At 47.9% G+C, this 21,309-nt stretch overlaps 1 protein-coding gene across 9 annotated transcripts in view; it reads right to left on the bottom strand.

Moving 5' to 3' along the window:
- The window catches only part of neo1a (neogenin 1a), a 145,103-nt gene extending 125,099 nt beyond the window's left edge, over positions 1-20,004 (bottom strand). For 8 of the 9 annotated variants that reach the window (XM_056412133.1, XM_056412131.1, XM_056412130.1 and 5 more), the window contains exons 1-2: positions 19,717-19,945; positions 19,263-19,614 (exon numbers count right to left, since the gene is read on the bottom strand). In XM_056412133.1, coding sequence (XP_056268108.1) covers positions 19,263-19,353 — 91 coding nt within the window. In that variant the 5' untranslated portion in view covers positions 19,354-19,614; positions 19,717-19,945. Of the gene's footprint in view, positions 1-19,262; positions 19,615-19,716 lie in introns of all 9 variants that reach the window. The other variant, XM_056412129.1, reaches the window with a different exon arrangement.
- Positions 20,005-21,309: the final 1,305 nt, after the last annotated feature.

Genomic DNA, 21,309 nt, shown 5'->3' with positions numbered 1-21,309 from the left:
ACGCATTGGCAACGTGAAGAGCGCTCGCAGCTCCATCAGACCAGCGATCACCTCAGCGAGACGGACGCCAGTCAAAGGGGTCGCATTCGCCATCGCACGGGTACAAAATAATAATGATAATGTTTGAAGAAAAAAAAGCGGGCTTTGCAAGTTGTTGTCCTTGGATCACAGAAGACGGACCGATGTGCCGACGGATGTTCATGCAAATGTGAAACTATTATTCCCGTGCACACAATCCCTCCCATCCTTCCCAAACCATGAATCACTTTCACATCAATCACCCCCCCCCCCCCCGCCGCCTCCCCACCACCAACCATCCAACATTTAATATTTTCCCGGCAACCTGTCACCGTTTTATTCCAACCATAACAAAAAACCCACCTCCGCTCCCCTCTCCAGTCCGCAGACACATTTCGTGCCACGGTGACATTTGCTCCGAGAGAGCGCGTCTGTTTTTCCCCCGGCCCTGATTTTTCGAGCCAGTGGGATGATCATTAATTACCGCGGAATGGGCCCGCTAATGGTCGTCTGCGCCGCTCTCCTACTCCCGACCCCCACCGCGCGCTCCCCCCCGTCTCGGGGTCTCCATGGCGACCTGTGGCTGAGTGGCTAGGGGCCTTTTACTAGGAAGTGGATGAGGTATAATGATTGGAAGGCGGGCCTGACCCCTGCGCTTCCTGTGCCACTTGACTAGGCATAGTGCTTATTAATGGACAATTCCTCTGGCCCCTCACAAAGGCCCTGATTTACTAACTAGTTCAGGAGGGCCCGACTGGACGGATCCTGACAGACCATCTCAGGTGGCGAAAGGCGTAAGTGTGTTTTGGGGCCGCGTCGAGTAAACGCCGCCGTCAATTACTGCGCCGGAGTATATAATACACTAATATAGTGGCGCCGCCGCCGCCTGGCAAGTGCCTCGGACGGAGTCTCCGGTGACATCTGCGTCCATCACAGTCACTTCTCACCCATAGCGAACGCACATAGAGATTTACTGACGCGGTGAAAAGGGCCCTGGAGTAGCTTCAGTTGCCGTTTCATTCGCCATGTGACGCCGAGCGAGAACCTGTTGGAGCCGCTTGGAAGCCAGGGGACATATTGGCTTTATCTAACATGTACCCCCCCCCCCCCCGTCTTGGGGGATAGGGAGGGGGGGGGGGGGGTCTGATCTCATCACTTAAAACAAATACAAATAAATGTGCTCAGCTGCCTCCCCAACAAAAACGGCCTGTATCCCATGACAACGACGGGGAGCATATGGCACACAACAAATTCAATATGAATGTAAATGAAACTCAAATCAAAATACGGTATCAGATGGGTGGGGGGGGGACGCTCATGTAGTTTTCCGAGTGGATTTGAGACGCGTCTAATTTCCAGCCGACGAGAAACAATTCAAAATGCCTCTGAAGCCGCCGCCCACTCCCGTTTTTGTAAGCAAACTGCAGAGGGGGGAGCGTCTGCCGCCAGATAGCAAGCTGACATTCAGCAGAGTGATTTTAAGCCGGTTTGATTTTAGCAAGGCCACTTGATGCTGGGAGATTAGAATCCCTTGTTTCCATGTAGTCTCCTCCTCACAGGGTTCTGTCCTCCGCGTGCACACGGTCAAACGTCTCCGGCGCACCTCCGCAGCCGGCCGCGCAGAGGATATTCCGCCGGTGCATTGGCACGGCGCCGTCGCCCACGGCGGCGAAGCTTCTTTCCAAACAAAAAGCTCGCTCTCCCCTCCGAGCCGGTCTACGAGGAATTCTACGTATAATTCTCGGGGGGGGGCGAGATGAATCGTTCAACTCATTCCGTGTACACCCCAAACGGCAACCGCTGGCCTCCCCGTCTCGAGCTCAATGGTCTTTTACCAATATTAATGAGCGCCGGAGGGGATCAATAGGATGACAGGAAGACAGATTGCCCCGGGTGGAGAGGGGAGGACGCTCCCGTGAGGAAATGGGAAAACAAATTCCGATGGGCGACGCTCCCGAGCCTGAAACCCCCCCCCCCTTGCTCCTCCACCTGCTACGCACCGTCCTCCCAGCATCCTCTGCGGGGTGTTAACTCACTTGAGAATTCTTCGCAGGCATCTGTTTATCTCACATGCACGCGGAGGCTCCGCCTCCACCGCTTTAACTGTAAAGCCCATTAAAAAAAAAAAAAAAATTAAAAGCCCAGCAGCTACTCGATAGCAATTGAGAAAGTGTTTGTTCAAAGCACGCTTGTTTTGATCACGTGGTCAGCAGAGGGCGAGACCTCCAGCTGAAGCTAAACGGCATTACGGCCACGCGAGTGATCACTCGGGTGGGGAGTGGCGTTTCGCCGCTACAGCCCATGAGGATAATCCCACAGAAGCGGCCGGCGGATACGATTTCCCCTCTTTGAGCGCCCGTTAGCCGAGAGTCTTGCCGCCCTCCTCTGCCCTTTGTTATCGATTTTGTTTTGCGTGTGTTGTACTCCGGTTTGAGCGTGACAATCTATGACAGGGGGATCCAACCAAGACCGGAGTCTGATGCGTTGGGAGGCGTTGCTGAAAGGAAATAGACTACCCACTCAGCCACACACACACACACACACGTGACTTCCTTTGCACATTCAGAAGGCAGAGGACCGATCGGTTTGGGGCCGCGTCAAAATAATATTCAGATAGGATTCGCGGCTCATGAATAATAGCCGCACCTTCCTAGTTGGAGTAGCGACTTCAGTCAGATTAAAAGTACTGCAGAGGACGAGGCCCGTGTTCTACACGTGTACCTTTAATGCATCACGGTGAGAGGATTAGCGTGGCATTAGGGCCTTTCAAAAGCCACACACACACACACACGTGTCAACTGTTGTGCCATCTATGGCTCTAAATCCACACGACGGGTCTTCTGACTTTTCCGCAAATAGAAAATTAAACCGGATTATGTCGTTCTTCGAGGTATATAAATCTCCTTTCCTCCATCTTGTTTGCCCTGCCGAAGGGTGTGAGGGAGGGGGGGATGTCATGTTCCTGCATTCCAAAATAAACCTCTGCATTCCCGCGTCGCAGGTGAAAACGTGATAAAGTAACACAGGCCGTATTTAACTAATCGGTGTGCGCTTGCTAAAGTCGCATCGATGGACAGCACAAACAATTCAGTTGACGTGTGACTGCTGTGAAATTGTGCCGTCCTTTTCCCTTTGTGAGGATTCCTCGGCATTCAGACAACGATTAAAAAGAACCCGATGAACTGTGTATTGCGTCTTTACAGCAGAGAAAAGCAGAACATTAAAAAAAGCTTGAGAAGCTGGCGTTTAGGGAGCGCTATCTGGGATCAAATGACAGACGCACGAGTAAAGCGACAATCAAAATTAATATGAATAAAACAAGCCTGTGCACGCAGACGTGTCAACAATAGCCTGTATGCACTTCCCTCCCCTTTCATTCAGTAACTCTGCAATATCTTATTTGTCATTCGTTTGTTGTCTGCAGGTTTCCGTCCAGAGAAACAAACAAAAAACGTCCTCATCGGAAGAAAAAAACCCGGTCATACCCGGCGGCTGCAAAAAAAAGAAAAGAAGAAAAGGTGGCTGTGTCTGTCGGATGATGACTGTTTGGGTGCTGCAGGGTGTGTGGCCAGCGCCACGATGATGTATGCACACCTGCCACGGCTCCAGGCTCGCACCGCTGAAACAGTGTGTGTGTGTGTGGGGGAGGGGCAAAGGGAAGGGAAGGCCGGAGCAGGATGGAGGTAGGGAAGAGGGCGGTGGGGATGTAGACGCCTTCAGGAGGAGGAGGGCAAAGGGAGCTAGAGAGCCGTATCCATTATTAATGGTGGTTTGGTGTACGGAGAAAGAGATCTAATGTGGCCGCCAAGGTTGCAGTGCGTGTGTAATCGACAACGACAGATCCTCTCACTTAAGACGCTCTCATTCCCCGTGCTCCTCTGCACACTATATCCACAGTCCTCTCCCAGTACATCCCACACACACACACAGCTTTCCTCAAACACAACACTTGCATTTAACAGATTATCCTCAACACAACAAGTTGCTCGTGAGTCGATGACGGGATGTGATGACACCAAAATGGGGTTTGAGCTTCATTGGTACTGTTGCCAATAAAGCTCAGATTCCAGTGTGCGACTCCGCCTCTGGTTTGTTGTTGATGTCCACGTTCAACCACCAAGTGAAACGCAGCCTACTTGACTAGATATACATTTTAGCCATTCGACTCGTCCCCCGTTCACACGATAACAAAAAATAAATGCCCAATGCATTTTTCCAGACGAATATTTTCGTCCGAGAGCATGTGCACGCACCGGATTATTTCCCCCCTCATTTCCACTCATCCTTTACAACAGACCTGGTGAGGTTTGATTTTGAATAAAAGCTCAACACGTCAGCCTCAGTGCCTGGTGAGAAGGGTGGCGGGAACAATGGAAATCAGGAAAGGGGAAAACCATCTTTAATAAATAAAAGACACAATGGAGGAGCCACTGAACCACAACACCATGCGGTAGAGACACTTAAAGCTAATGTCTGGTGTTGCAGGTACATGGAAAGAAGCCCTCTGGCCCGACACCAGCTGGGGCGGGGCCATATAACTGCACCGCCGTGACCAATCTAATGCAATTACACACATGGAGGTGTTGGGGGGGGGGGGACAGAGAATGATGAAGCAACATCAAACGCACGGTTGATAAATGGAAAGCACAGAGCGGCTGACCAGAGGAGGAGTCGGAGGAGAGAGGAGTGGGGAAAGGGAGGAGGGGGAGGCGGTTATTGATTGTGCTGCCTGTGTTCTCGGTGCGAGGAGGATGACGAGGGGCTGGGGGGGGATGTGTGAAGAACCGAGGGAAGGGTTCGCCTCGCGGGCAGCAGTTAAAGCCGTGTGCCCCTTGAGAACACGGCAAACTCGCCTCCAATGAGCGGCCCATTGGTCACACTGAATATTTGATTGACACGCGCACACAACCAGTAGCTTCCGCCAACACCCGATCCAACCCATCCACCCCCCACCCACTGCAAATAAAACACAACAATGAATCCAGGGGCTGATTGAAATTCAAAAGCGCGAGCCTCGACGCCACGGGCACGGATAGTGACGGGCGGAGGGAGGAGGAGTTGTGGCTCGCTAGGGTCCCATAAAAATAAATAAAAAACAGACGCTAAATCACTTAACAACCCTTAAATTAGTTGCTGGCGAATCTGCTGGGACTCGGGGACCGAGCGTGGGGCAAAGCCTCACGCGTCCACCCCGCAGGCTAAATGGACTACAGCGACAAATAAATACAAAATAAAAATAGGGAAGATGGCCCCGATGCAGAGAAGTCCCTGCAAACCCGCATCATGTGACAATAGCGTCGCCCCAACGGACATCAGTGGACGGAGCTCCGCTGGGAAGGACCGCCGCGCCTCTCGTCGCACGAGCGCCCAAAATCAATCCGTCGGAAATGAGGACATGAGCGTCTGGTGGCTGACGATGCCATGTGTGCATCTCATTTTCTCGGAGGGAAGCTTAAGCCGCAGGATTTATCGCCACCTCTGATCTCATTTCCTTTTCACATGCTCGTAAATCCCAGGTAAAGCAGACCGTTGGGATGATGCGCGGCGAGTGGTCAGCCCCGCTCGGATTGGACCCCTGGAATTAATCTGGGAAAAGCCGCAATGCTAACCTGCTTAGGGGGTAAACCAAATATCAATTACACGAAGCACGAAATGTGGGCCAGATACCCGCTGATCCCCCCTCACCCAACAATTAAACCAGAATGGCAATCTGGAAGCCGGTTCATTGGATTCTTGGTGTATAATTGCCACATATTACATTAAAGCTTCGCAGACGCTCATGGAAGAAGAAGAAAAAAAGACAGCTAATGGAGAGAAAGTGGGCACGACTGCTGCACACACACACACACACACACATATGAATGTTGCCTCGTGAGTATTAGGATCGGTCATAGTAATCTAAACCCCAACAACATTACCAATCTTCTGAATGCAGGTCAGCTCAAAGACGCTCTTGCACTCAAGGGCAAAACAACTTTCCCCTGCAGGGCTTCTCAGGTGACGGCTTAAGCGACGCCGTCTGGCGACGCGCCACATACACACACACACACACACACACCTGCATTCCACAGAGAGCAATGAGGATGTTGCAGCCAGTGAACGGGTTGACCCCGAGGACTGCGAATGGATTCACAAAGTGCACGCGGCATGACAACAATGGGTGACGGGTTTGTTTTCTCATATAGCAACTCTTCTCTTCTCCTCTCGCCCCCCCCACCACCACAGTGTTATCCACTGGATGGCAGCGATGCAACCGGCATTAGGCACAAACTGGGTCAGTTAAGACGCGGTTGAAACAGCCCAACAACATTTCATACAAGGGCCGCACCTACTGAGCGCTACTGTCGAGCTATTTTAGAAACCAACAAAGATGGAAGTTTTTGTTGTTGTTTTTTTCAACCAACCTAGTTTGGTCAATTAGGGGCACAATGAGCATCCTGCACGCTCCCGTGCGAGCACAGTTCATTTCCTGCTATTATTGTTACAAGTGCTCATTCAAAAGTGGATGAAATGGGGAGCGGCCCAGACACTATTTACTCAGCGGGGAGAGACACGAGTCCCCGGCTTCCTAATGGCTTCCTGCATTTCACACAAGTGTTTCCCCTCAGGAAATCTCATCGATACGGACCGCTGCCGCGTTAAACTAAAAACACAACCCCAAAAAAAAAACACAACACACCGCGCTTTAATTAAGTAGCTGTGGAAAAGTTTGTCAGAGAAACTAACAAAAAAAGTGATGCTCCCATTCAAACTTAACACCGACTACAAGCCAGCCACCTACATCAAACGGTACACTACAACTCCTGTTGCATTCACAGGATGTGTGTGTGTGTGTATTTAAATCACGATTGAATATAAAAGAGCAGTTAGCCGACGAGCTGGAGGTCACTTTTGCTCAACAACTGGGCCCAGAAGTCATTTCATGGGGCCTTTGAACCAACTCCAGTAGACTCTTTGGGGCGCTAGCTTTCGTTGCGAAAAAATAAACTTTGCCCTGGGAAAAAAACCAGTTGCTGGCTTTTGGGGCGAGACTAACCGTTTCCCTCTTACTTCTAGCCTCCGAGAGAAGCTTCGTTAAATACAACAAAGTGCCATCTCAACATTAAAAGCCCAGAGATCGAAATATTTAAAGTCAAACTCTTGGTAGCGCGACATGCATGTGTTCCTTTAAGTACATTTGAATGGCACAGTAAATCAGAGCCGACCCATAAGCGCAGGATGATAATGGAACAAAACAACCTTTTGAACGCGTGTAAAATGTCCTTAACAGAAAAAGGGAAATACAGAATTGTTCGCGGGAAAGAAGCGCCATAGAACCCATCTTCAGGACCACCAGCTGCATCTCATGTCATCTTCTCAAATATGAGAACGGGTTAACACGGTAAACCTTCCACGGCGTACACGTGAACCGCAGGTATGTGTGCGACTGGCAGAAACACAGCCCCCCCCCCCCCTCTCCCCGTCTAGCACGCGAGGAATGTCCTCCGAGCGCTTCGCTATCGGCGCTGAGCCAGGAGGGGCTATCCTCGCCTCCTCTTTGAAGTCTGTGAGGGGGACGGGCCGACAGGGGACCGGGGCAGTAATCACGAGCCAGAGCCAAAGAGGCCCGCTACCGCGAGGGCGGCCAATTTATTTCTCCGAAGAAATTAATTACCGACGTAGCCGGTGTGGGGGGGAACCGAGTCCCGTGCACCGCCCCATTTGAACCCATGCCCCCCCCCCACCGCTATGGTCACTTGGGGCCAGGAGGGGTGCGTGACATGGCCCTGGCCCAGAGACACTGCCCCGCCAAGCTGGGAATGCAGTGGCACTGTGGGGGGAGAGGGACAAAGAAGGGGAAGAGGGGCTCATTGGGTTAGAGAGCTTCATTATTAAGTCCCCCCCCCCCCCCGTCACTCCGCAACAAAAAGCCCCCCCAACAAGCCGGCCTTTATAACTCAAGACCACTTCTGACATCTTCTTTCAGAGGAGGAAAGTATTCCTGAAAGTATTCCCGTCTGCCGGCTGAATGGACCGTTGCTTCACACGGAGCGACGAGAAGCGCCGAAAGCCGACTTGAATTAAGCTGCTTTCACACCTGCTTAATTAGATAACGTTGGGTGAATTTTCATTTAGACTTGCTTCACGTCACTGCAATACTACACGGCATATGGCACAAACAGACGTACGTTCTTTGATTGAATTTGTTCAGCAGGTGTCCTGAGAGCTTGAATGATATGCTTATGCACTCAGGACTAATTTAGGCCCTCCAGGTAAATGAAGTAGGATAGCAGAAAAGGCATTTTTGCTCTTTCCAAAACTGGTAAATTGAGCACTTTGACTGTTTGTTGCAGGAAAGAAGGAAAAAAATAGGTTATTGAAGAGCGTACTGTCCTTCACATTCACGTTCTCAATGGTTCTACCTCATGGTCATTACATGTTCATGTGGAAAAGCTCACATTTGAAGAGCGCCGTGTCACGTTTCATTGAGGAACTGAACACTTCTGCTGAATCCTTAGTCACGCTGCATCCACGTGATCGTTATACTGGCCGGTAATTCAACATATGCATTTATTTAATTATCTACATCCAAACAATGCGATTAGAACAACCACGCATTGCACACTGCACCACCCGTCAACCCCCTCAAGGGCTCTGCCTTCCCCCACTTGCTTACAGACTACAATTCGTCAACAATTCATAGAATCGATTACTTAGGAGTCGATTTATCAAGGAAAAATAAGCAAATGCAAAAAATATACCGGTTGTAACAATTTGCTGCTTTTCTCGGTCATAAAATATCATACAACCATAGGACATTTAATATCTTTAGCCTTTCCTTGAGTCTTGGATTCTAGGAAATTCTGACTTTACCGACCAAACAATGAATCAACCAATCCCCCCAAAAAATAATAGATAAAGCAATAAGGAAAGAAATTCTCAATCAGGCCTGGACAAAAAACCCAATTCCTGTGTGCCCATATGGAGGGAATAAAGGAACGGACGAGTTGTCCTCATTAATGTTCATCTCCCCGTGTTCTTGATGGGACACCTCATTAAGAATCAGCTGGCAGCAGCTGGCCTGCTATCCCACCCCATTACTGGCCCCACCATGCCAAAACCCCTGCCGTTGGCCCACCCTGGCCCCTCCCCCACCGCGAACACGTCCCCCGTGTCTCGTGTGACATCTGTGTCTCGGGGTCCTGTGAAGGAATGCCGCCCGCCTGCCTGCTACCCCTCTGCAGGTGCTCTCTGCTGGCCGCCATCCATGCTGGTGCTGCGTGACAGAGTGACCTGTCACAGGCTGAGAGGTGGGGGCGGGGTGGGAGGGGTAGAGTCGAGGTTCAGGGGACATTGGTTATGGAATCAGAGGGAATTCATGCAGCTGCTTTCCATCGCTGCCCTTCGTGCACACTTCAAGCATCCTCACCTCGAGAAGCTTACGGCCGTGCCTTCATCTGCTCATCCTCCTCATCCTCCTCCTCATCAGACGGGAGGAAGGTCGCGTCTGTATTTAGACACGGCTCGAGGAGACCGCGGCGTCCCAGATGCGGCTCTCGGGTTTCCACTCGGCTGCGCTCGCCGCGTGTAATCCTGGCACGGCGCCCAAGAACGTGAACGCGATTGGTCTCCGCGCTCGCAGCCGCCCCCGAGAATGTCATCGAAAGGGAGCGAAGCGCTGCCGAGGACGCGCGCTCACAATGTGACAATCGTGCAATCTCCCTCCGCGTCGTGTCGGCGACCCGTTTCTCACCGTCTTGAGTTTCATATCACAGCCGACCCTCGTCTTTTATCAGACTCCATAAAAACAGACACGAGCCGAGATGATCATGTTCCCCAGACAGGCCCGTGGGTCGGAATCCACATTACATGTCATTTAGCTGACTCCACATCAAAAGAGACTTACAATAAGTGCATTCTACTGCGGGGACAAACTCACAAGAATCAAGAAAGTAACGTTTCTTCAAGAAAGCCAAATTACAGAAATACCATAAGGAGGTGACGTTCAAGTGCCACTAAAAAGCATCCACACTCCTCAGTGCATCACTATTGTCGGAATCACAAGCAAAGACCCATCCGGAAGCTTTCGTTGATGATATTGTAATTCTAAACAGCCCATGACATTTTCATCAACAGTATAAAAAGAGAATTTTTTCAACACCACAATACAGTAAATCAAATCTCAAGGAGCAATTAGCATTTTCTGAAGGCGTTTAATATTTATATTGAAGCAAAGAAAAAAAAAGGGCCATCACATTTCAAGTGAGTGCTGCTGAGGGACACATTGAGCTGTGAAGGGCCAGGAAAGCAGAATCAAAAGAGACGGCCAATTCCATTACATCATGGCAGTGTGTATTAAAAGGGCTGACAGCGGTAATTTCTCCCATTTCCGCTGCCTCTCTTGACCTCCGTTAGTTTCAGATGAGCTCAAGAGTTGAGGAGGGAAACCGGCTCCAATAACATGGTCAGGAGTCGCTGCCGTGAGTGGAGCCACAAAGAGAGCCTCTATCCAAGGCTGAGCTTTTCAAAAAAGAGACTGCAGCTCGGATTGAGCAGCAGGAACATCGGCTAATAGAGGGTGTAAATAACCCCTTAAAAGGTTTATTGTTTCGTGTTGATTGCCTTCTTTTGTATCTGCTTTATTGGTTTTGATGTTTGCCTTTTTATATTGTATTGTTTTAATGATGTTGTATATGTTTTAATCTACTTCCTCTTTGAGCTAAATCAGACTTTTATTTTGAAATGTTAAAAGGAAGCGCACATTTATTTTAAGTAAAAATAAAAACTTGACGGTACGGCTAAATGTTACGGACGGATGCGCATTTCATGTCAAGTTTTAATAGTTTGAATGGTCCCGTATGAGGCTAATGCTCTTACGGTGGTGACAAGGAGGTATTTAAGAAAGAGTTTTGGTTCAATTGTATACACCGAAAGAAAGAAAATAAAGAAGTTCACCAGCAGTAAGTCTCACGCCAAATGATACATGGGGATCCGTTACAGAGGGAGACGGGGTTTTTTTTCCAGGTGGTGTGGGGGCTGAAGGGGGGGGGGGGGGTCACCACAGCAGCAGGTGAGATCAACAGAGAAACCTGGGAGGTTGACCGGAGAGGCTCCGAGAGGAACTGGCACACGTGTTGATGTGTACGTGACTGGGAGCGAGCCTCCACCGGCCTCAACTCTAAACTGTTTGAACGGAACTCAACAATCCGGAACGCTGCTGCCGAGACAGCCGTGGAAAAGTACGGCGTGGGACCAAAGAACATAAATAAATGAGAGATGACGCCTTCTGTTCTCGCCGAGGCCTTAAAAAAACATACCACTCCGACCATGCTTGAAGGTGAAGTGGTTTCTATGCATTCCCACTGTAGAAACGGGACACGGGAGCTTTTGCCATGAAAACAATGGAGAAAACACTGAAACTGAATCGTTTTGGCTTGAAGTTCAAGTTTCTATTTTAAAAAGAAAGAACCATAATTAGACATAGTGGGAGGGGTTGAGCAGTGGTAGTGAACATGCCAATGGTATTGAATGTGTATCATCCAATGGGAGACATCAGGTTTTGATTCATGCAAATCTTACAAAATCTTTTCATGAGCAGATATTTTTTTGACAGCCACAACCCAGTCGAGCTCTTTGTGTGGAAAGTTATAATTTTGTCATTATCTAAATAAAGATCTGTACAATGACAGTTTTGCCTGCAGTAATAAAAGCGGCGAGGCAATTAAATGCATGCTTTTCCGACCCCGCCTGTTTTGGTTTTTTTTGTTCCTCAAAATAAGTGCTAACCGCATAATACTGAATCAATGACCGTTTACTAAGTAGCCGCTATACAGAATAAACTCGCGGCTCAATCAAAATGATTTAATTTCTTCTCAGTGAAAGTAGGTAAACACCTTCTTTTTTTTTTATTCCAGAAAGTGATTTAAAGCCAGGGAACTCTCTGAACCTCGTTGGTAAAACAGCTGTTCAACCCCAGATGGGTGGCATACGCCCATACAAACACCCATCCAAACACACACACACACACACAAACAAACATCCCACCATGTCCAAAGCGGCCAAGAGCCACAGGCCCGGCACAAGATGATGGCCGCCAGCTCCACTGGGCCGCGCTCACAATCCTCTCTCTGTGCCCCCACGCCCTCAGCACATGAAGAGCCCCTTTGAGCCAACGCAGGCTGAGAGGCTCTGTGTGTTCGTGGGGGAATGATACTTTATGAGCGGGTGTAAGATCTCTCCCCCACACACACACACACACCGAGGGGACCCCAGCGGCAGTGACGTGACGAGGAAAACGTTTGGAGGTCAGAAACAACTAAAGTTAATGTGCATGAAATGGTTCCGTCAGCGATCTGAAGGCCACGGGGTCCATACAAATATGAAAAACAAGCCCAGGGAATACCGAGAGTCAAGCTGCACTATGTATAATGTACACAAATCCTTATATTGGAAGGTTGCATTGATTCTTGCCGGCATGCATCATCTTTGAAGCGCGAGCTACTCAACGACTGCACTGCACCGCGGAGAAGACTCGTGTTAATCCATCGCGAGCTGGACGTCGTCCAATAAGACGGCAGAGAAGGAATTCTCATCTGGAGAGACGCAGGATGTTTGAACTGCAGCGGGTAGAGGCGGCGCAACCGAAACGGAGGAAAATCAGTCTCACGAAGAAGAAGAATACACGTCGCTCTTCATTTATGCCGTGGGCCGGCTGCCAGGAATGAAATCAGCCGTCTGATAATTACAGAAAATATACACCGCACTGATTATATTCGAAGTTCTTGAGGGTAAAGAGTTGCAAAGATCAATGCGTTGTGGGATAACGTAAGGTCAACCATCCATATGTTTTGTTGGGGCTAATTATAGAAAGCCTGAGCTGCACACGTGTCCCTCTAAAGTGCTCCGGCTTCCCGTTTGAGTCATTACACTTAAAAGTGTTTGAATGATTTTCGTCTTTATGCGACAGTAGTTTGTCATTCTTACAAGTTTACGAGATGCCATCGGCAGATAATGCCAGCGGGGAGAGAATCTCTTTGTGGATACGTAAACATCCCACGTCGTATTTCACGCAGTCAGCACAAACATGCTTTATGCGTCTGTGCTGGAATATCGAGATTTGATTTAAAGGACGTCAACCAGGCCAACAACGAGAACTTGAAATGAAAAGAAAACACAAAAACAAACCCAGCCTCGTCCTTGAAGTGGTTAGAAATCACTCAAAAGTCAGTGATTTGAAAAACAAGAAGGTTCTTTTGTTTTCTTGAAAAGGCTCAATTGTATTCTAATGGCGAGAGTTCGTAATATGCCCCCCCCCCCCATCCCCCGGGGCTGTAAAAGCAGTTCAGTGTATCACAGAGCCTTGCACTCATTAGTCCGGGCTCATCTGACAAGCACAGCTTGCATGTGTCATAATCCGGTGCAGCTGCCGCTACCGACAGGAGACACCGCGACAGGAGCTCGGCAGAACCAAAATAGCAAAAGTTTGGAGGAAAAAAGAAAAAAAAAGTCGCACCCCGTCCCGCTCCCCTTACGCAACGATCCCTTTTGGAAACGATGCCGTGGAGCCCCCGTCGCCTCGGGGCTTTTGCTTGAAATTGCCGGGCCGGGTGGGAGGGGGGGGGGTTAAATGCTTCCTCGCTTGCAGTGCACTACTTCAAATCCAACATCAATACCCCTCGCTGCCATCACACTGCAGTTGGAACGGGACTTGCAGTGAAACTCGGGGAGCTCGACTGCTGCAGTTTGTCCGCATGCAGTAAAAAAAAACAAAAAGGGGGGGGGGGAAAAGAGGACGGGACAACGCCGCACTGTCCCGAAGAACTCCTACTGGCTCCTCGTACAACCTTCACTGGACGAGTCTTTCCGGGGCCATACTGAAGCTTCAGTAAACAGCGGCGCTCTAGTATTTGCGTGTCATAACGGTACGTCGTTTGTTTGTTTGTTGGGGTTCGACATAACCCTCCATGTGCAACGGCGAGCCCGCTTGCAGTGTGAAAACGATGCCGGGCCGAAAGGAATGCGTGCGGAGATGTTTTAGTGTGAGCGTTTGATAAGATTCTTATCTAACCCCAATCAGATGCTAAATAAAATAGAAAAAAAATGTCCAAGACAAAGTCTCATCGACATTCTGCCACAAATCCTCAACACGGCGGTGCGTTTGTGTAACTGCGGAGCCCGTCAGAGGTCGCCTTATTGCTGAATAAAGATTTTTAAAAAGCAGCAAACTAGACTCCTGCTGACACGTAGACAAGAGTTTCGGCGTCTTCTTTGTGTGCTTTGCTCGCACTGCTGCTAATGTGCGTCGGCTCCATGGAAACGGCAAAGAGCCTGCTCCCCTCAGTGGTCATTAAGCCCGAGCATCATTCAATCACAGCGGAACAGGGCAGCCTGAACAGCAGGAGGAGGGGAAAAAAAAGAGAACTTGAAAGGATCCGTGAGGCAAACAGATCTACAGCCATGTCAGAGTAAAAAAAAGAAGAAGAAAAAAAGATTACACTATTGTTGAAGTAGCGTCCCTCAGGTTCCCGTAAAGCCTCCAAGGATTCAGCTTTATTCTCGGTAATATTAAAATTCCCGGGAATTTTTTTATATATATTTTTTGGAACATGAAAGGGCCGTCAGACACAAAGGAGACGCAGAGCAGCCGGACTGGAAAAGGTGCTGCTGCGTCCGTCACAGCAGGGACACTACCGAGGGTCAAAAGAAGTTTGGCTTTTTAAAAAAAGGGGAACCGACCAATCATAAAACACCTAATAGGCCGGCTTTCAAAAGTACAGAGGAAAACTGGATGGCTCTGGACAACACCCGTACCCCATTTGCAACACGCTCAAAGTTTTTCTTTTTCTTCTCCTGCATCCGGGGAGCAGAGTTCTCCCAGGAAATCGATTAGTGGAAGTTGCAAGTGTTTTATATATATATAAAAGCCTTTATACAATGTCCAGGTAGAATTGATGGATTTTGGTGGACCAGGAGCTGCTGCTATGAAGGAGGAACTTTAAAAATAGTAAACTAGCATTGCTAGTGAACTGAGGAATTTTCTTCCAGCATTCCCAAATAGTTTTCTGTGTGTTTTACGCCGATGTCAGCACATTCAGCCCACGCCACCTGTCGTACCCCAACCCCAGAGAGTGTAAAACACAGAGGAGCGTGTATAGAACATGCATACATACATGTGCAATACCGTTGAAATTAAAATTCTGATATATTTTCCTATATCCGAATGTATTGGACATTTTTTTGCAAAATCAAATAAGAAACTTATTTTCAGTGCAAAGAACAATGAACAAAAAAGAAAATATAAATAACTGAATGTGGTTGAAACGTCACAGAGGCCTCAGAAAGTCTTTCAAAGCCACAGAACGGTCTCGGAGCCAGCAGCTGGCAGAAAGACTTCGTTGGAGAGACAGGAGGAGCAGACTTCAATCCTATTTCTTTGCCCAGAAACGGCTCAGATTGGAGGCATTTTCTTCTTCTTTGGTGGAAGGCAGCAGAAACCGCGGACTTGGCCGTCATCCGCTCTGGGTTTTTAGACCGTGACCCCCCTCGGCTTCTGTCAAACTCAAAAACAGCACTTCCTCTGCACACCATCACAAGCAAGCGGCTGGGCCGCGTCTCGAAATACACAGAGGGCCGGCAACGCTGGGAAGAGAAGCCGTTTGAAAACCCACGTGCACAACGGCAATCAATAAACACGCGGAGAAATACCGGAGTAAAATGTATGGAGTGTAGAGAGAGAATTCATGTTGATTCAATCTGGTGTGCAGGCGTTGCACCTTCAGAGAAGCAGCTGCTGCATGGCGGTGGGATGCGTTGAGGACTGGGATCGGACCTCGTGGATCGTTTTGCACAACGTCGACGCAGAAATCCCGTTTACACATAATCCCCCAATTCCTGAAGTTTCTCGGCCAAAAACTAATTCACGATGACATTAACACATCACGATAATTCACCCTCGCAAAAAAAAGAGCATCTGCTTACTTTACGAGACGATTATTACAACAATTAGGGTGGCAATGGCACGAGATTTTCAAAGTACCATTACCATCTCTTAAAATATCTCAGTATACAGTATGATGCTCATTATTAGTAGTATTTGGTAAGACGCACTGATCCGGAAAGGCTTGAGGACAAAAGATAGAATATCACAGAAGCTCGCGAGTTAACAGGAAGAAACTTGAGTCATGAGCCCTGATCCCCCCCCTCCCCCCCCCCCCCCCATACCTGCAGTAATGTAGAAAAGCTAGTCCTGTCATGCTTTCAACATTTTGGCATCGACTTGGTACCCAATTATCATTTCAACCAGATTTATATAACAGCAATATACGAGCAGATCAACAAAGTGCAGCGGGGCCCCGTTGGATGAAACAACAGCCACCCGTCCTTTTGGTTTCACACAATGGTCGCGGGCAAACGAGAAGCGGACGATGACCCTCATCAAAAAAGATGCATCAACAGACGCGATGAAATCCATTTCAGAGGATATTGATCTACCTTTCCGCCTTGCCAATTACGCGTGACAAACTGCTGCGACAGCCAGGGCGAATTATTTCAATAATCGCCGCCTCCACAGACGAGTTGTTATTTGACCAACCGTGTTCCCAAACTGCTGACGTCAGCACGCCAGACCAGCAGCTTCTGATTTGAAGGGGCAGGGATTCAGATGAATCACACACTCGGCCAAGTGTGTGATTATCCGTCTCTCGTGGATGGAGGTCATTAGGACTTTATGGGGGATTGGAACTCATAAATAATTGATCAGTACAACAGCATATGCTTATGTGGCAGAGGCAACAGGTGACTCTGCACGACCCCCCCCCCCCCCCCTCTCGACTCGCCACGAGACGATGTGGAAAAGACGCTTCCATTTCGAGCCGGCGATGAAGTTGTAAATATATATCTATATTTGTGCAAATGGCGAGAGGCGAAACCCTTTTTAGTTCACTTTGCATTCAGATGACTCTGAAATGAAGGCGGTGATTGGAAGATTCTTGAAATTCAGGATGAATTCAATCCGACTTTAATCCCCCCCCCCCCCCCACCCCACACACACAATCTGGGATTTAGGACCACCGGGGTTTTTTCCATACACAACAGCACAAAGAAAGGTGGTAAATGATGTTCTTAGCAGCAGAGTCCACAGGGAAGACCTTGAATGCGCCAAAGAAAACGCCGGTTGTTTATCAAGTCTCACATCGGAGGTGGTCCGCGAGGATAACACCCTGGCGAGAGGTCCGTCAGAGCAGAGAGGTTTGAAATGTTTACACATGGCAGCGAGTTATTTGCATTGTCCGCCGGGAGGACAATCAGCCCACTATTCCCTCCCGGCAGGATTACAGAGATAAGATAGAGAGCCCAAATGGATTTTACGCTCCTCTATCAGGGACTTATCTGCAAAAGCAAAACTTCTTTTGAGACTTTTTTTTCTCCTTTAAAAAGCCTCAGAGGAGGAAGTGGTACAAATGGAAAAAGTTCAGCTGAAGTTTTCCAGTTTATTTTAAATAAGAAGACGCAAAAAAAGTGAGACTGTCCATTTATTCTATATGCCCCGCCCCCAAACCAAGTGAGACTGAAACTTTTAAATGGAAACTTTGAGAGAGAGAGAGAGAGATAGGCTCTGGCCACAGCCAATGTGTTTTGAATAAACAGATATTTTCAGAGAAGGGGACCCCACAATTAGTAATTTGAGAATCTCTCTGCGTGTGGGTCTCAGTCCAATTCTCTGGAATCAATCAGAGCTCCCAAAGGAACTCCCATGTCCCCTTAATCTCCTGGTTTTATTACTTTCCAGACAGTGGGCCTGTTTCACCCTACCCCCATCTTTCCCTTTTGTACTGATCTCCAGCAAAGCCAAGGAGGGGCGCTTTATTTTTTCTCTCTCTCTCCCTCTCTATCTTCCCTTCCACCACTGCAGAGCGCTTTTCATGCAGGAGAGGGTCTTTCATCAGGCTACACACACACACACACACACAAGAGAGACCAACAGCTAGCACAGGCCTGACACTCTAGGGCCCGTCTTCTATGCACATCCGTTCTTTTTCAAATAAAAAACAATGTTTCAAAAGGCACATGGACTGCCTGTTTGTATTTATTTTTTAAACAAAAAGCTCACACTTTGCATATCACAAGAATGATGGGGGGGGGGGGGGACTGGGCTATGTTGCGCAAGAGTAGTTGTATTTACAGTGTTCCACACCACATGCTGCTGTGTTTGATAGCATCTAGCAGCCTAAAATCATAAAGATGTGAATGTCACGATGGAGTTTGTGATCTGGGTCGGAGCTGTGCTCCCCAGTGACTGCTGGACATGTGTATCCCCGCATGGCTTCCCAATTTGTGTGTTATGCTAAAAAAAAAAAAACATGGACTAGAATCAATACCTCCAATTTGAAGAAATCCTACTGAATATCAGTGAAAGATCCTCCTCGTCACACAATGCCACCAGTTGGAATAAGAGCCCCCCCCCCCCCCTCACTTCAAAACAATTACCAGAAGCAAATGAATTAGGGTCTGTTTATCCATCAGCTAAGCATGTATTGACGTCCGGGTAATGAGATGTCTGGTGGACTGATGATGCTGGCTTATTATTTCCCCACAGTGAGCACTGATGACTGTGTATTATTATTATTTTTATTAATTATTAAATGCAAGAACCTGCCATGATCCTTAAGCATGCCCATGGCCACCACATAGCTGGTTCCAATACATGCAGATGGATGATATCAAGTCTCCAAAAAATGTTATTTCAAAGAAACTACAACAACAACAAAATACAAAAAAAGAGCAGAACCCCAAAAGACCAACATAAAAAAGAAAATGTGTGAAACAACTAATTGCACGGCGCATATCTAGGAATCATGTGAAAGAGACACCTCTCAGCATTCTGCCTCAATGAGCCTCCATGCAGACAAAAGGACCGGGGTGTGTGGTGGGGGTGTGGGGGGGCTTTACTGCTTTAAACAGGACTGGTCCGGGAGTAAATAGCGGGTCTGTACTTTTAAAGTTGCGTAAATGGTGGAGGAGTAGCTCCCCCTAAACGCAGCACAATTAGCTCCCTATAGCTCCATGTCTGACTTCCAGAGCCAACAGCTTGCATTCCCCGTGTGCCCCTTTCTATTTGTCCCCCCCCCCCCCTCTTCTCCTTTAAAAAAAAGAATAATAATAACAAGTCGTGATACAATGTCAGTTAATGTGTCCATTCGATGCGCAGAGAAGCAGAAATATGTGGCAAAACAGGCGTAAAGAGGGTCATTTGGGTTTTGCGTTACCTTTGTCGACATGCTTTGCCGCGGCGGTCTCCGTGGAGAGAAAGGTGAGACAGAGGAGAGAGAGGAGCGGCAGAGCTCCTCGCTCGGCCATCACTTTTCACAAATAAATCGTTGCAGGCTTCAGGAACCCCGGAGTAGCTTCACCAAAGAAGAAGGAAAAAAACGGGGAAATCCTTAAAATCCCCCCCGGCCACCTCCTGCAAAATACACAAGCGGAGAGAAAGAGAGGTATAGAGAGACAGAGAGAGAGAGCGAGAGAGCGAGAGAGAGAAAAAAAAGTTCAAAGTCCTAAAAAATGTGCAGAAACATCCGCAGCCAGGTACTTTTCAAACCGTCCGGGTGGAACATGTAGCTGTGGGGAAAGAGAGAGCCGCGGGTTAGTGAGACGGTGTCCTCAACTTGGTCGAAGCAGAGAGAGAGAAGAAAAAAAGAAGAAGAAGAAAAAATCCCTCACTGAAATCAATCCATTGCCACGGAGGCGCCGCGCAAAGGACGAACAGATTGTTGCGGGCGACTGAGCACCAGCGCGCTCGACTTTAACTCCTCCGGTGTGCGTCAAAGCGCGGAAAACAATATCTTTAAAAAAAAATAAAAAGGGAGGGGGAGTTCAGTCGGTGGAGAGAGAGAGAGAGAGAGAGAGGAGAAAAAAAAGATAAAGACCCCGACCAGAAGGAGAAATCTCCGCCGCGGCCAGCTCTCTGCTCACCACGGACGGGCCGTAAGAGGAGCAGCAGCGCGTGTGAAGGGCTGGCTCTTCACCGGCTCCCCGGAAAACAAGGGCGCGGAGTCTCGCGCAGGTTTGGGATCCTCCGACGGCGGCAGCGAAGATGTGGCGTGGGATCGAAAAATCAGCGAGGAAGAGGCGACCTCCTCTTCTTCACGACAGCGCAGGTGTGCTCCGATATGGCGCACATTACGAATATATTGTTATTATTATTATTAATGCATTATTAACAAGTTAACGCTAACTTGAGCTCGACAACACACCTGTTGTGGTCTGTGCAATTAAAGGTTCAGCTTCTCGATGTTTCACATGAATAGAGTTAATGAGGTCGCCAATTAGCGCCAAACCCAATGAGAACAACGAGTCTGACATTATGTCGTTAAAAAAAATCTATTGTTGAGTTTAGTCGACGTTTTTCTGACTCATCTTAATATGTTTTATATGTGACTCACTGAATATGTTCAACATTTTTCCATTTAAAACTTATACAACTTAATTAAAGGTGATTAAAGTTATTAACCTCAACATAATTTGGCAACACTTCCCCTTCTTTTAAATTTGTTTGTATCCATATTCTCAAAACACAAATATTCTGACTTTTCATAATAAATTAGATTTACACTCAAACTTGATGCAGCTCTTCTTTTCTTAACCCAAGCAAAGATGGCGGTCATAAGTGGCATATCTCCTTAGAGAATAATGCAATACATTAGTAATGCACAACATATAAAACAGTACTAATATAAATAAATTGACATAATAAATCAACATTTTGTAGAGCACCAGGACAAGGACATGCATACATTCTTTGTCTGGTTGAAATAAAACACATTTATTTATAATAAAAAATAATAATAAAGCATTTAGCTCATAGCGGGCCTATTTATCTTTACGGAGTAATTGATGCAGTTAAAAACTCAACTCATGTGACTTAACTTTTGGCTATCTGCCCAGCAAAACAGTAGCAAGTTGAGCTGTGAAGAAATACTGCAAGGTGTGTCTGTCGATGTCACTATTTCTCCTGGATCTGTAAGAGGATTATTGTCTGCTTCAGATTATTGATGACAATTTGACGAGCTAATGCCAAAGTATTACCGCCGGAGATGGTCGGACGATGCTTAATTTGGTTTATATTCTTGACACAGTTGCCTGGAAACCATGGGCTTTCATTTCAGACAACTCACCAGACTGAAGTCTGTCCTATTTGTACATTAAATGAATCAGATGGCGTGCTGACTCAAAATGTTCTGTCAATATATGTGAGATGAATAAGCTGCCGAAACTATCAGAAAAACAGTGAATTATGAACTTCACTCCTGAAAT

The sequence above is a fragment of the Pseudoliparis swirei genome, chromosome 4 (genome assembly GCF_029220125.1).
Source record: "Pseudoliparis swirei isolate HS2019 ecotype Mariana Trench chromosome 4, NWPU_hadal_v1, whole genome shotgun sequence".
NCBI lineage: Eukaryota > Metazoa > Chordata > Actinopteri > Perciformes > Liparidae > Pseudoliparis > Pseudoliparis swirei.
The sequence above is the reverse complement of the archived record's forward strand: the minus strand, read 5'-3'. Positions and strand labels throughout refer to the sequence as shown.